The 16,444-nt window shown below is 40.7% G+C and overlaps 1 protein-coding gene across 1 annotated transcript; it reads right to left on the reverse strand.

Annotated features, from left to right (window-relative positions):
* Positions 1-2,616: 2,616 nt before the first annotated feature.
* On the reverse strand, positions 2,617-11,975 carry LOC139463402 (cathepsin L-like proteinase). The gene is made up of 9 exons (XM_071244660.1): positions 11,785-11,975; positions 9,620-9,762; positions 7,427-7,532; positions 6,840-6,914; positions 6,491-6,631; positions 5,717-5,840; positions 5,148-5,245; positions 4,223-4,485; positions 2,617-2,867 (listed from the first exon to the last, which is right to left on the reverse strand). Exons 2-9 carry the CDS (start codon positions 9,760-9,762, stop codon positions 2,648-2,650), a joined length of 1,170 nt encoding a protein of 389 aa, XP_071100761.1. The 5' UTR covers positions 11,785-11,975; the 3' UTR covers positions 2,617-2,647.
* Positions 11,976-16,444: the final 4,469 nt, after the last annotated feature.

The following is a 16,444-nucleotide window of genomic DNA, read 5'->3' on the forward strand; positions in this document are numbered from 1 at the left end:
CATTGTTTGTTTGTTTGTTTGTTTGTTTTGTTTGTTGTTTAACTCCAACTATGCGACGGCGGTCTGTAAATAATCGAGTCTGAACCAGACAATCCAGTGATTGATAGCATGAACATCGAACTACACAACTGGGATACGATGACATGTATCAACCAAGTCAGCGAGCCTGACTACCCGATCCCGTTAGTCGCCTCTTACGACAAGCATAGTCGTCTTTTACGGCAAGCATGGGTTGCTTAAGACCTATTCTAATCCGGATCGTCATGGGTCAAACTGGTCATTGAAAACTCTTAATTGAACACATTTTTCTCAGTAATGAAAGATATGACAAAATAGACATCACTCATTATTGATAGTGACAGTAAAGATTGATTTGTCATTTGTCGATGCATTTGTCATTTGTTTAATGCATTCGTTTGGTGGAATACAGGGCTTCATAATAACTATCTTTAAGTTTAATTATATTAAATATGCAACCTAAACAATTCCCATGTGAACTTGAATTTAATAAAAGGGAAATACTTATGTTACACTAATATATGATGGTTGGCAGGAGAGGCGTCATGGATATTGCAGTGGTGCATCATCGATAGCACCAGCGACTTCACCTGCGTGCACCGGGCCCCTTGCTACGTCTGTCAGAGTTGGGTAGGAGGCATAGCTTGAAATCTGGCACGTATTCTTCTTGTTTCTTGGGAGGTCCTGCGTGCACCAGTCCCCTCACTAAGTCAATACTTATTATAGGTCACGCAGTCATAAATTAAAGGGGCACTGTTCTTAAGCAATACCCCGGGACTGGTTGTTGCCTTTGTTATTGTATTTTCCCGTGAGTACGCGGATGATACGCAACGCAACTGAGCGTGACAAGAGACTGGGCTACCGTCTGCAAAGACAGCTAGATAAACTTGGAGGCAATATTTGTTTTACTCATTTTTGAACACTGATTGGTTTACCGTGATCTATAAAGATTTCGACAAGAGCGCATGTTAATTAATTTCTTCAGCCTAAGCTAACAGACAAAAAGAACGGCGGAGTTCATCGGATGTCGTCATTTGGAAATACCCCTGATGGTTATAGTTTAACAATTCCCGAGGAATTGCTTTAGATCAAGCTTAAGACCTGACCCCTTGTTGAGTTCCGGGTCAGATAAGATACCCAGCACCAATGCTTGTCTCATGGGCTGATCTGGGTCATGGGGCGCTATCGTACCGCGTTATCGGAAACTGGTGTGCATGACCCTTACAGGATTATTGACAGGCCGCCGTGACCTGTCAGACTGCAGCGTGACACAGGTATGACTCACCTACCCATACCCTTCATGACTCATAGTCTGGAGTTACATTGATGACACTGGCTGCCAAATCGAAATAAAAAGTCTAAAGTATGCTTCTGGGGGAAAAGAAAGTATATCCTGACTAAGGTATATTATCGCGGGCTCTATCATCGCGCCATCGGTAAATCTCGTAATCTACATCACCTGTCGACTGTTTAATTATTCAAAACTAAGTACAATATTTCATCGTATGATCGAATACATAACTCGTTGCGTTATGTCATGGCTACTCGTAAGTATAAACGTAAACTTTTTTATGATACTTTCTGGAATCTTTTTTTAGGGGAATTATCCCTACCTCCATTCGAAATTGGTTAGAAAAGAATCCACTTGTTTGGACGCTGTCCTTTGACCCAACCTAGGTCGTATAGATACTGATTATGCATAATCTAAAACAGGAAGTGATGTTAACAACATAATCCACACGTAGCACACAAAAAATAGTGTTACCGCGATAATATAGTTACCCGCCCTTGAGTCGCCAATGACAGGTACTTGGTTACCGACCTCGGTTAAGAAAATCAGCATCGATCAATCAAAATTAACTTCCGCGATAATATAGCGTACCATGCTTTATTCTTGAAAACTGGATTTGACCAACAAATTACGTTATCAAAATGTTACTTGGCTGAAAACAGTGGCCGAAACACTTCAAACATAAGGTCCAAAAACACAATTTTGATACCCGTATCTAATAAACTATTTCATATTTGTTTCCTTTCAGCCACTATCAAACATGGGTACCGTATTCGACGTATAAAGCGCCCCGCTCTAATAAGCGCCCACGGCTGTATTTGCTAATATATTGGCTAGTGAATAATCCCGATTAGCACCCCTTCCGATTGATCAATGTTCACAAGACTTATCTATTCGCGTACAATACGCACTCGTGTGTTATATGCACCCTTAATTATGGGCAATTAAATTCTAGAAAAATATATCTGTCGTACATAAACATTTCAGGGTGTCAGCATAAACCACGAAATTTATCTTTCAACTCTGTTCTTTTCACTAAAATAATATTCTAATAAGAGCCCCCTATTTCTAATTTTGAGAGCGCCCTGAGCGCTTATTACGTCGAATACGGTATACACTTTATTTTGCCCGACAGTTTAGCATGGTACATAACTATGACTGCATTTCTGTCTGAACTAAGAAAAAACACAAACGAAGTAAATTTCGCTTATGCTTGTATTATATAGTAAAATAACGTCTTAAAAATCATCAGAAGAGGAAGAGATGTATCAAAAGGTTAATGGACAAAACGATAACAAATCATCAGAGTGCGCTGTCTGTTTGATGGACGCTGTTACACTAAAGTAAAAAGGTTGGCAGGAAGAGCGTCATGAACATTGCAGTGGTAGATACGACGGCGACGGCACCATCGATAGTTGCAGCAACTTCACCTTCATGCACCGGGCCCCTTGCTACGTCTGTTAGAGTTGGATAGGAGGCATAGTTTGAAATCTGGCACGCATTCGTCTCGTTTCTTGGGAGGTAGAAGTAACCACTTTCTCCCCAGCCTGGTCCATAGCTGACAGTGACAAAATCATTCCAACGTACATGTATGTACAGCAGACTGAGTGGAATCAGTTGGAACTCTTTAAGACCCTACTCTCCTTACAATACAGATAGCTTGATTTTGTTTGTTTGTTGTTTAACGCCGCACTTAGTTTATATTCCAGCTATATGATGGCGGTCTGTAAAAAAATCGAGTCTGGACCAGACAATCCAGTGACTGACATCATGAGCATCGATCCACGAAGTTGGGATACGATGACATGCATCAACCAAGTCAGCGAGCCTGACCACTCGATTCCGTTAGTCGCCTCTTACGACAAGCGTAGTCGCCTTTTACGACAAGCATGGGTTGTTGAAGACCTATTCACGGGTCTCAGATAGCTTGATAGCCAAAATTGTACAAATACTGTGTTCATGTTATTATGCTGTCATTTCTCTGAAGCGATGTAACCGGCGTGTGTCTTTGATGGTGATAAATTGGACTGAGGATGAACATATGGAGCACGTGTGTCAAAACAGAATCTATTTTCTGATTAATCTAAGCTTACTTACGACATTCAATGATTATCAAATATACATGAAGCTTTAATAACAAGCTCTGTATATGTAATGCATATTTTGCCATAAGTGTTGTCATCTCCTTTGTTGTCCTGTTCATATTCAGTCACGTAATTTCGTCAGTAGCGGAAAGTGGAGGGTAGTTGAGAATATACTTGCGCAAGTATACACGTAAAGCACATATAAGGATGCCGGCATTGACTTTCGGCGATCGCGTCAGAATAAACCCTCGGGGATCTGAACAAATTACTGGGATATTTGTTATTGTTATCAAATAGTCTAAAATACCGAAAATCCGTGTTTAACGAGGGACTAAGCTGAGACATTTTACAAGTTTTGGCAATAAATTGCAAAATGTTTTATCGAGGACACTAGCCAGATCAGTTTCCATATTTGTGCTCTACGGCCTCTGCGGTTTGGGGACTTTCCCCCAATTTATAACGGTCAGATTTGTCCAAAATGTTACCTTGTTTCATGTTTTCGCTCTGTGGACACCTGAATGCAATTCTTATAGCAGACCGAGAAAATCTGTGTCGGTAATTGTAATTTTGCCTATATGAAGTGACGTCAATGTGTAACAAAATGTGATTAAGTGAGAACTATATTGACTGTTGTTACAATCATAGGGTTTGTAAGGGAATATATTAAAAGGCACATTCTGGGTTAGGTAGACAGGAGGCAGTCATTGTTGTGGTAGAGACATGCTCCATGCCCAGAACATACTCGAAGAACGTACGTCATGGTCAAGTGTATACGGAGTGTGACAAGACTGGTACATATGTCGTTCAATAAAGAAGATATATACCGTACCTGTTCTTCACCTTCCATACTGGGATCTTGTTGTATGTGGTGTATCCAACAACCAGCACAGCATGATTGACAACACCGCTACAGCCGCTGAATACACCTTGCTTGTAGGACTGCAGGTGCGGTCCTGTCTGGATTCCCACAGATATAGGCCCAATGTATGCCAGAGCGTTCTTCAACATGGCGTCCGATCCTTGCGTCAGCGTCTTGTAGCCTGTGATATTGAGCCCAATCTTGACCGAAGCTCTAGACTTGCATGTCCCGACCTCAAAGAAACATCGCATTAAAAGTTATACTTAATGGTTAATCTATTTGGCCTTCCGGTATCAAAGGTTACCATCGAGTGCATATTTCAAAGGTTGCTCTCGCAAGCGAGTGAGGCCTACATTATCGTGCTATTTTGTAGCGGGTTAATTCTACACATGGGTCCTACACTGGTAGTTATAACAGCCGAGCGTGTGTAAAAAGATTATTCTTCTGTAACGTATTTAGCTCACGAGTTACTTCAGGTCATCATTTTGGTATCTCTCAGTGGCATCCTTTAAGTCATAAAGTGCTATTGCTGTGAGAGAAACTAACAGTCATCGTCAATCAAACTCTTACTGCCATAGCTAGTAATACTTACGAGTATAAAGGAAGATATTACTGTTTTAAATATAATATCGATTGTCAAGTTGAAGCCATTACTTGACACTACTATTAGGCACTGTAAAGGAGTGAGCGAATGAGTGTGGTTTACGTCGCTTTCAGCAATATTCAAGCAATATCACGGCGAGGGACACCAGAAATGGACTTCACACATTGTGAAGCGAACGCTTTCACTACTAGGCTACCCGATATGCCACCACAGTGAAGAAGACATGACAACGAATTCATTGTCACTTTAAATGTTATTGTACACATGAACTGAGAGATTATACAAACTTACAACTTCTGTGTAGGGGTATGTTATTTCTGTAGCGATACCTCCCAGGATGACATACTCATATGCCTTGGTGGGAAGACCGCCATCGCAACCTTTGTTTCCTGCAATGTTTATATACATTTTCAGTCGATAGTACCAGCTTAACAATTATTCTTAATGACTCAGTGATCAAGTGATGTTGCCGCCTTACCACTGCAGCCTGTAGATTATCGAGCTTGGCCCAGTCAAACCGTTGAGGTTTTTTTTTAATATAGTCTGAGAAACGCCCCCTGTGCGGTCGGGTCACAATCAGCCTAGTCACACATTCTTACCACCAGTTCGCCATATCAGTTCGACAAGCAAGGGATCTTGGGGACCTGTTCTGACTGGGAATCCTTACAGAGGGACCAGTTGGTGATTGACAGTGGTCATTTCAATTCGATGCAAAATTAATAGGGTTTTTTTTACATATTAAAAGACGTTTTCGACTTACTGGTAGTGGTCAAGCCAAAGATTCATTTCATTTGGATAATGATGAATGAATGAATTAAATATATTATCCTGGCCATCCTAAATGACCAGTCTGAACTGACCTTGAGCTGAGGAACAGTCAACAAGATCCTGGGGGGATAGATCAACAGACGTCTTGTTCTTCTTGTACTGCTGGCCCTCCAGCGCTCCAACTGCGCCAAATGCCCAACACGATCCACATCTTCCCTGGTCAGTGGACACAAAACTAGTGCAACATGGTATCTTGTTTTATTTGGGTTTTTTTTAAATTTTGTAATCAATCTACCATCCCATCTGATATAGCGAAGATTTCATATTCATGTTTGAAGGACCATACTTGTATGCACTGCTTATCTACGAATGCATAGAAAACAAGGGTGAGGGAATGAGTTGGGTTAAACTGAGGTCGATGTATGGTACATCCTTCCAACCGGTTATATCTGCAGTGTGATAGTTTACCATAACATGTTTTAAACCGTCATTGGTTTCATATGAGCTCTTCGTCTTATAAGTAACAAGCTCAGGCACAAGCATAAACGAAACTAGCTCTCAAGCTGCTTAATAATTTCGAGATGTGAACACCAACTGACGGTATAGGGGCATTGTTTGGCAAGAAGGGAAATTAAGTTTTTATAAATCGTTTCATAAAAGTGTACATTATGCAAAGGTCGGGGTGAAACAGGTTATGACATGAACACACAATGCCATTTAGAATATAACATGTGTTAGGTTATGACATGTATACTTCGAGTGTATACTTCAACTGACTAATCATCATTACGAATCTGTATAATACACAACTGCAAATAACAGGACGTTATAACACTCGATCCTTCTGTATGTATGTGTAATATTACCTGATTCTTAACACTTGTCACATAGCCTTTCTCGGACCAGTCGACATTCTCTGGTAAACCGTCCGAGGTATTGAAGGTGTACGGGTTTAGCGAGGCTGTCCATACTTCGTCTTTGAAGCAATCCCCTGTGCCGTTTCTGTTCTGTTGGTCAACACAAAATGAAGGAATAAGAAAATGTGATATTTATGGATATATGAATAAAACAACCATTGTCCTAATGCATATATTTGGTGACCACTTAATGAGTACGTGTAAAGCAATGTACAGTGATGGGTTTCCTTTTTTATAAACTTTCACCCTTTCAATCTTCTTTTATTGGAATAGTAGAAGGTCGGTAAGTAATACATACCGCTCTCTTGGCTCTGTGCATGGTGTTGACGTCGATGTCTTCGCCGTGGTGGTAGGCAACATACTCCTCGTACGTCTGTGTAAATAGAAAAAGGTACTTCCACCCTAATCAAATATGTAGGTAGGGGACAGGTAGGGTTGAGGGAAGATATAACATAATATTTATAATATCTCCATCTCTCCCTCCCTCCCTCCCACTCCACCATTGGATTCCACATTAGAAAGGGTTAGCATGTCCTGCTCTAACGGTAGCACTCGCCGCTCACACAATTTACAATACAAAGTAAGACTTAGTATGATTTGTTGCCAGCATTGCACCTGCCATGCGAAGACGGCCCCTAAACCACCGAGTCCGGACCAGACAATCCATTCCTCCATATCTATGGAAGGGAAGGATGACATGAATGTCAAGTAACATATTCAAATGAATAGTCACTAAGTGCACATTTGTGTTCAAAATCCACTGGGGTGGGTAGTGGCCATGGGTTGGTAGTCGGTCGGTCGGTCGGTCGGTCGGTCTCTCTCTCTCTCTCTCTCTCTCTCTCTCTCTCTCTCTCTCTCTCTCTCTCTCTCTCTCTCGGAATATACCATGTCATCCCACTGCGTCTCCTGCATCCAGTAGGTCTGTAGTCCTTGGTCCGCTTCCTTGTTGTGCCTCTCAATGTCCTTCACCTTTCTCTCCCATATAGCACGCCTGTAAGAGAACGGTTCAAATAATTCTGATTACGTCAGCTCGCAATCTGAGAGAATAAAGCGACAAATCCTTTCCCATAGACGTAAAGAAAAGCGACAAAACCTTTCCCAAAGACGTAAATAAAGGCGACAAAACCCTGAGTTTCCATATTCATGAGAAATCTTTGATTCCGACTGTATCATGAGTACGTGTTTATGAATCACAATCAAATAGTGATATTACCAGGTGTTCGCGAAAACGTTAAAGCACCTTGTCCAATCCGTGGCATCCGTCACAGACACATGTAAGCAGGGTCATTTGTACAGTTCTGACTGCATAAGGGGCGGTCGGGTAGCCTAGTGGTTAAAGTGTTTGCTCGTCACGCCGAAGACCCGGGTTCGATTCCCGACATGGGTATAATGTGTGAAGCCCATTTCTGGTGTCTCCCGCCGTGATATTGCTGGAATATTGCTCAAAGCGGCTTAAAACCATACTCACTCACTTACTGACTGCACAATGAGCATGTGTTTATAAATCATTATCAGTTAGTGATGATACCAGGTATTCGCGAAAAGTTTAGCGTACCCTGGCCCACCGGTGGCACCCGTCACATGCAAAGGCAAGTCAATTATTAATTTTAACAAACACGGGAACATACAATGAAAATGGGAAATTGCATCAGACATCGTATTGATGAGTCAAATTTGGATATGTCCAGCATAAAACATTTTTATCAACTTCTCTGAGGCCTTGAATACTGTAACTCTGAGTCGTGTGACGCTGTTTGAGTTCCCCTCATACATTAAAGTGTACCCAGAATTAAACTTTACCCCATTGTGAAATGTAGGCACCAAAGGGTGCTGGACCAGTGCGCAGACCCTGGGAAAGTTGAAGCCATCCCAAATCCACCCACTTGTCTTTCCAAAATAAAAAAGAACCATTCGCCTTCTTCAAGTATATATCTCTATATAAATAATATATGAGGATATATGTAGATTTTCAAGTTGACAACTTTTAAGTTGACACTGAATGAATGATTTCATATTTTGTCGGAAAACATGTTATTCCGAACCAGCGTTTTATTATCTGCGGACATGTGACAGTCGGCCTTGACATGACAGAACTTATATTGACCTTAAAATAGCATGTACAACCTTGAGTTAGATCGTGTTAACGGTGCTCATGTTAAAGAAATTATATGAATTTTGATAAAAACAATATAGATATATATATTTGTTCAGGGCACCACAAGGGTGCGTTATGTTCATTATATTGTTTCTGTTGGTCATTGTTTTTCTTAACGGGGGCCTAGCGGTTGAAGCGTTCGCTCGTCACGCCGAAGACCCGGGTTCGAATCCCGACATGGGTACAATGCATGAAGTCCATTTCTGGTGTCCCCCATCGTGATATTGCTGGAATATTGCTAAAAGCGGCGTAAAACCAAACTCACTCACTCACTCTTCTTAACGACCCCAGCACACGCAAAGCATCAAGTTCGGACGAGAGGGGAGCGAACCTCGGTTCAACGGTTATTTGTCACGAAAAGCACATCGCTTCCATGTCCCACCTGGTATAGGTCAGTTAGCGACCCACAACCTTTGCCAGCGATATGCGTGAGTGAGTGAGTTTGGTTTTACGCGGCTTCGGGTGTTCCAGTTACATCACGGCTTGCCAGCTTAATGTGGGAGGCAAGTCCGAAGTGATGCAGGTCTCAGACGTTTATCACGTCGATGAAACCCACGAGCACGGGTATGGTGCTGACAACCCTAGACACATAATCGGGGTAAACCGGGATTCGAACAACGGGCTAAAACAGAGTGCCTATTGTTAACAATCACAGGTTTCTGGCGTGCCCAAGGGACGCCCAAGGGACGCAACTCTGCACAGCGAATTACGGCGCCTTAGGCTACTGAACCATCCGTGTCCCCGCAAGTGATATGAACGCTCTCGACTGATGTCTCGGGAGTTGAAAGTCCATATCGCCCTAGAAGAGGGGACTCGTCATTACGGAATGATGATGTAAACAGTCCCTCAAGTCCTATTGTTATATGCCTGGGATATTGCTGAGTGTGGCGGTAGACAACAAACAAACAAACAAACAAACCTACCTGGCTGCCTCGGCTTCTCCGGTGTACATCCGATTGTACCCTTCCTTAAACTCCACCCAGCGTTCATCCAGAGTCACGTCAGTACCACAGACAGTGGACCACATCACTGCCACCACCATTGTCCACGCTGTTATGAGTAGCATCTAGTTTTGAAGCAAAGGAAACTATCAGGTGCCTCAGAGAGATTCGTTGTTCACAGCCCCGTTGGAATTTTGGGTGAGAATCATCTTCCCGAGGCAAGAGAGTTAACTGACTATTAAAGTCCAGTTTCCACCCTTGCCGAACTAGGCTGGTATAATGGAGTTACATTTTGGCTGCACTGACGAGTCTATGCATAGTCAAATCAAAATTGCTCAATGAAAACGAAATCCGCTTCGTAAACTGTCATGCAGATTTTGGCCGATTGCAGGATTTGCAAAGCATGTGCACCGCCAACTCGTTGTCAACATATATTTTCCAAATCTTTTCATGTTTTCAGTCAAGGCGCGCATGTGATTTGATGCACTTCGCGATTTAAGACCCCTTTTATCACAGTATAGATCTTGATTATCGATAAGATCGTCTTGACTGAGCAGCGCCATTTTGTTTGAAGCAAATGCAAGTGATACGAGAGGTGGAATCTTATTGGTCCATAGGAGAGGCTTAGAGGGGACATAACTCTCTTGCCTAGGGACGATGATTTAGAACAGGTCCCCGACAAACTATTCATGTTGTAAGAGGCGACTTAACAAGAAAGCAATTGAAGCATGTGTAGCTTTTTACATGTGCGGATTTGGGAAATATAGGTTAAGTCATTCTATATATTTCGATTTTGCTATGAGACTAAAATACACATGCTGGTATTTTTGTGTCCATTATAAAAAATATCACAGATACCATATATATGTCTAGAATGTTTCTGTCATGAAGAAAATATCATTTATTCTCATTAATAAGCAATATATGGGGAAATGGCAGGGTGGTTGTACGTCAGTTGTTTATATCAAAAAGCGTTGGCAATTCCGTTGGGTAACTTAGAAATTCTGCATCAAATCACTTCTCTTTAACTTTTAAAATGGAATAATTATCAGTTTTTATTCCTCCACAAAAGAAGAAGAAGCATAAGTTACAATGAGGAGGTGCAACTTTACATGAATTGAGTTATCACATATATTTTGAACAGATGTTTCTATAAATCAGATCACATGATTTCCACCCTGCTCCACCCTCTTCCACCCTGCTACATTTCATAGCAACACAACGCACACAAGTAACATACTGAATACATCTTCCCGAGGCAAGCGAGTTAACTGACTCTTAAAGTCCAGTATCCACCCGAACTAGGCTGGTGTTATGGAGTTATATTTTGGCTGGAGTGACGAGTCTATGCATAGTCCAATCTAAATCGCGTAACGAAAGCGACATCCACTGGATTTTTAGTCAGTTAACGCCCTTGCCTCGGGAAGAAGACTGAATATAGAGCACTGAACGGAATGCATGAAAATGACAGTTGGTAAGAGGTGCTTAATTTGATTGATAAACGGTGAAAATAAAAGTTGAATGTACCTTCACCTCACACTAGAAACTTTTTTTGCACCGAGAACAAATGCAAGCATATCCTAGACAAAGCACACAAAAATAAACACCATGATGTCAAACAATGGAATGTCTTGTCTAGATTTTTTCTCGGGTTCATTTCATCTCCCATCTCCATCTCCCATCCTTTTCAATTGAAATGGAGTTGTTTGTTTTATCAAAATTATATATTTTCAGATACTAAACGATAGGTCTAGCTGTGAATATGGACTACAATATAACAATACAGACTACGGTGATAGGAACATCGTTCAGGGCGGTGGGGAAGCTTAGTGGTTAAAGCGTCACGTCACATGGGTACAATGCGTGAAGCCCATTGCTGGTGTCCCCTACCGTGATATTGCTGGAGTATTGCTAAAAACGGCATAACATCAAACTAAAACACTCACGTTAATCTTTCATGTGTACCAGGAACCGATACATAAATATATGCGCCATGTTGCTCTCCGAAAACGCAGTGAAGCAGCTACGTAAAGCATACTGACTACAGACTACACACTTAAAGTCTGTTCTATGGCTTTCAACGATGAAATCATTTACAGTAATAGATCATGAACAACTCTGAGTGAGTTAAAGTATTTGAGAAATACCTTTACGGTCTGTTTGTGGATCAGGACAAGAAGCAATGTGTTTCAGCCCGTCCTCACAAGGTGATATCCCAGTGTGCTGGTGGCGCACACAACACAACGCTGCTATTTTACTTTCTATTCACCTGGGTATCGTATTTCTCAGAAATTGATTGTTTGAATTTCAATTCAAATTGAAACTACCACCGTAAGCCATCTAATCGGGCGGGACAGTGAACGATAGAGACAAAGACAGTTAAACTGTGTAAAGGAAATTGTTACTCTAATATTAGGGTGGCTGCCGGGACTGAATAGCGTAAGTCAGACAGATTGAATGGATGACGTGTATACAATCTACGCCGCGAATACCTGCAATATTGCTGATGCGGCGTTAAGCAATAATTACTCGCTCAATCACCGTTTACACAATCTGTTTGTTTGTTTGTTGTTAAAAGCCACACACAGCAATAGTCCAGCTATATGACGGCGGACTGTAAATAATCGAGTCTGAACCAGACAATCTAGTGATTGACATCATGAGCATCCCTCTGTGCAGTTGGGTTGACATGCACCAACAAAGTTAATCTCCTCTTACGGCAAGCATGCGTTGCTGAAGACCTGTCCTTGCCGTGCACCGACAATGAAGACCTCTTTCCCACCCATCTCCTCCCACCGTAAACCCAATTCTTAACACGTACACTGTCTGAATGACAAGGACAACCAACAATAGGTTATAAGAAAAAGTATCTAGTCTCCATACAAAATCCCACCCACAACCGAATATCAAATGGTCGGTCCTTAATTGAGCCTCATCTCCCGAATTGCGATCATTACCTAGTTGAGGAAATAACTTCTCATTTTGGCAAATATAAATGAATATTTACGGAAGCGTAGCAGGGCCACGGTGAATTTGTTTTTGTCTAAGTATCTCCTACATATGACTTACTATCCCTACGTAGGACTTAGTAGCTCCTACGTAGGACTAACTATGTCATATGTAGGACTTACTATCTCCTACGTAGGACTTAGTATGCCCCTAGAATTACTATCTCCTACGTAGGAGATAAGAAGTCCTACGTGGGAGATAATAAGTCCTACGTAGGAGATAGTGATTCTAGGCCATACTAAGTCCTACGTAGGAGATAGGAAGTCCTACGTAGGAGATACTAAGTCCTACGTAGGAGATAATAGGTCCTACGTAGGAGATAATAAGTCCTACGTAGGAGATACTTAGACAAAAAAGAATTCACCATGGCCCTACTACGCTTCAATAAATATTTCATCTCTGACCTTTATCCGGTTTTAAATTTAAAATTGTGCATAAGATTTTGACTGTCTCTTAAAATATGTGTTCTCGCAAACATTTCAACAGACGAAAAGAAATTTGTATGTCTGAAAACATAGCTGTATATGATCGTAAGGACGATTTCAGTATAGGTTCGTTTATATCGGAACAGACAACGTCGAGAAAGTCTGATAGCATAAGTGTTTCTACTTGATTCCTAACTGAAACCGTAACTATATGACCTTACGATTTTGATGATTATTATCTACATTGATTCACCAAATACAATAGGTCTTTTTCTTTATAAACCTTAAACTTACCTATACTCTTATAAGGTAAAAATGCATCTCCAAGTCAACCTCAAATTTAGTGGTTATAGCTTTAATATGAGGAAGACAGAAAACGCAGAGTTGGCGGAAACAGGCAGGAATCAAATATGAAAGCGCCAACCATGGACCCTTAAGAATAGTCCATATATTCTATTCAGGTTTGCACGTTGGAGATAATCCAATTTGCACATATATTGGATGTTTGATAACTTACTTTCAGAAGAACAAAATATCAACACCAGAAATGAAAACTGTAAATGAAGATGTGTGTAAATGTTATGTTAATGTTATTAAAGCATTTATTGACAAAACCTGGTAACAAGACACAAAGCGACACGCCCTAGAACGTGGGATGGTGTAACAACTCAATTAACAATCATTATGTCAATATCGGATGTGACCACCATTTGCGTTGTTACAGGCGAGTCAGCTGTGGCGCACACAACACAACGCTGCTATTTTACTTTTTGTTATACTGGGTATCGATCGTATTTCTCAGAAATTGATCGTTTGCATTTCAAAAAATTCAAATTGAAACTACCACCGTAAGCCATCTAATCGGGCGGGACAGTGAACGATAGGGACAAAGACAGTTAAACTGTGTAAAGGAAATTGTTACTCAAATATTAGGATGGTTTCGGGGTTTGAATAACTTAAGTCTGACAGATTGAATGGATGACGTGTACACAATCTCCGCCGCGAATACCTGCAATATTGCTGATGCGGTTTTAAGCAATAATTACTCGCTCAATCACCGTTTACACAATCTGTTTGTTTGTTTGTTTGTTTGTTGTTTAAAGCCACACACAGCAATATTGCAGCATATATGACGGCGGTCTGTAAATAATCGAGTCTGAACCAGACAATCTAGTGATTGACATCATGAGCATCCATCTGTGCAGTTGGGTTGACATGCACCAACAAATTTAATCTCCTCTTACGGCAAGCATGCGTTGCTGAAGACCTGTCCTTGCCGTGCACCGACAATGAAGACCTCTTTCCCACCCATCTCCTCCCACCGTAAACCCAATTCTTAACACGTACACTGTCTGAATGACAAGGACAACCAACAATAGGTTATAAGAAAAAGTATCTAGTCTCCATACAAAATCCCACCCACAACCGAATATCAAATGGTCGGTCCTTAATTGAGCCTCATCTCCCGAGTTGCGATCAATACCTAGTTGAGGAAATAACTTCTCATTTTGGCAAATATAAATGAATATTTCATCTTTGCCCTTTATCCGGTTTTAAAATTTACAATTGTGTATAAAATTTTGACTGCCTCTTAAAATATGTATTCTCGCAAAAATTTCAACAGACGAAATTTTTTTTTATATGTCTGAAAACATATATAGCTGTATATGATCGTGAGGACGATTTCAGTATAGGTTCGTTTATATCGGAACAGACAACGTCGAGAACTGTTGAGAGTATAGGGAGAAGAGGTCTACTTTAACCAACGTGTCCGCTTTAAATACGACGATCAGTGACATTATAAAGTGGTATTTACTTATATATAGAACGTTCCTATAAATATAAACACTATGCTCACAGATAGAACGTTGTATCACGATAGCTAGAAGTATTTGATACGTTTCAAATCTTATTTCGTTTAACGATTGCTCTTTTACATGTTACCAAGATCAGCGACGCTTACACACTGCTCCACTTTCTGGTTTTCAAGCGATTTACTCCGAATTACTTATTTATGGTGCACTTTTTTGTTTGGTGATTGTTCATTAATGTCATGTGTGTATGTTGCATCAATTATATGTAGGTATGATCGCCGATAATGAAGTAATGAGCCAGTAACACTTTGGCCCGTCTTGGCCCGGCCCGGCCCGACTTTTATGCAATGCCACATTTTAATATCGGCATGTAGTTGACTTTAGGGAGTAACAGATAATTTTCAAAAATTTTGCTTATAGTGTTTATAGTATATACCCTTTGGACTCGACTCCATACCTTCCCTCTTAAAAACTGATCCTTAAGTATCTGTTCGACTGTTAAGACTAGCCACTTTGTAGGGCATATGTATGGTTTATGAAATATCTCACTTAGTCTGACATCATTTAGTATCTTTTGAACACACACAATCCATGGAAAATTAGTCTTTGTATTCCGCTGGCTTTGAGATAATGTAGCGGTACGGAAAATGTGATATTTTATTCATGCCATTTTGGCAGGTCAGTTTGTGCCAATAAGTTTAAACAGTTTAACATAGATTGGGTCCCTGTTAAGTTCTCCATATACCATATGATTTGGCGTTGAATTTCTTAATCCGGCCGCAGGTTTCAAGAATTTTAAGTGTATAGTTTCTATTACTTCTAACTTTTCAGAACCCCATACATCTGAACAGTATAAAAAGATTAGAGCAACAATAACATCAAAATCAGTTAGGAGACAATCGAGTGGTAGGTTTATATTTCTAGCTCTTATTCATAAGCAGTACGTCGCTTTCGTTGCACTTTCAATCGGAGCTTTTACTCCCATAACAAATCTTCTGTTTCTATGGAATTCTATTTCTAGGTATGTATAAGTAGCTACTATTTCCAGGGAACGTTTATTTAAAGAGTATATATTTTGGGGAGTTTTAGCCGGTCCGCCTCCAAAAAATAAAACCTTATTTTTTTTATATATATTTACGTTTAGTTTCCACCTTAAACAATAATTTTGAAACACATCTATTGAGTCTTGTAGACCTAGGGGAGTCGATGATCTGGGCCCGTCTCTCTGATTGATGTTGTTGTTGTTGTTGCATTAGGTGTTTAAGAGGTCGCCTTCTGCCTAGGCAATTTCGGCTGACCTGTCCCTCTTTGGGACTCCTGTGTGTGAGAAGGGTTCACATATCTATTGTGAGTTCGGTGTTCACATAATTTCTGTTTTTGCATTGATATGATATCTATTTTCTTATATTGATATGATTTCATTTTTATCCTTGGCTGCTGTTTATATACGTTCGAGCAGCTGTCCATCTTTTAGAAATAGAGTTAGTTTGGCCTTCGCTATTGCATCTCTTGGCTTTAGGAGATCTATGACAGATAGCGGATCTAACTGCAATTCTTGT

The sequence above is a fragment of the Haliotis cracherodii genome, unplaced genomic scaffold (assembly GCF_022045235.1).
Source record: "Haliotis cracherodii isolate W230 unplaced genomic scaffold, xgHalCrac1.p SCAF_16, whole genome shotgun sequence".
Lineage (NCBI taxonomy): Eukaryota > Metazoa > Mollusca > Gastropoda > Lepetellida > Haliotidae > Haliotis > Haliotis cracherodii.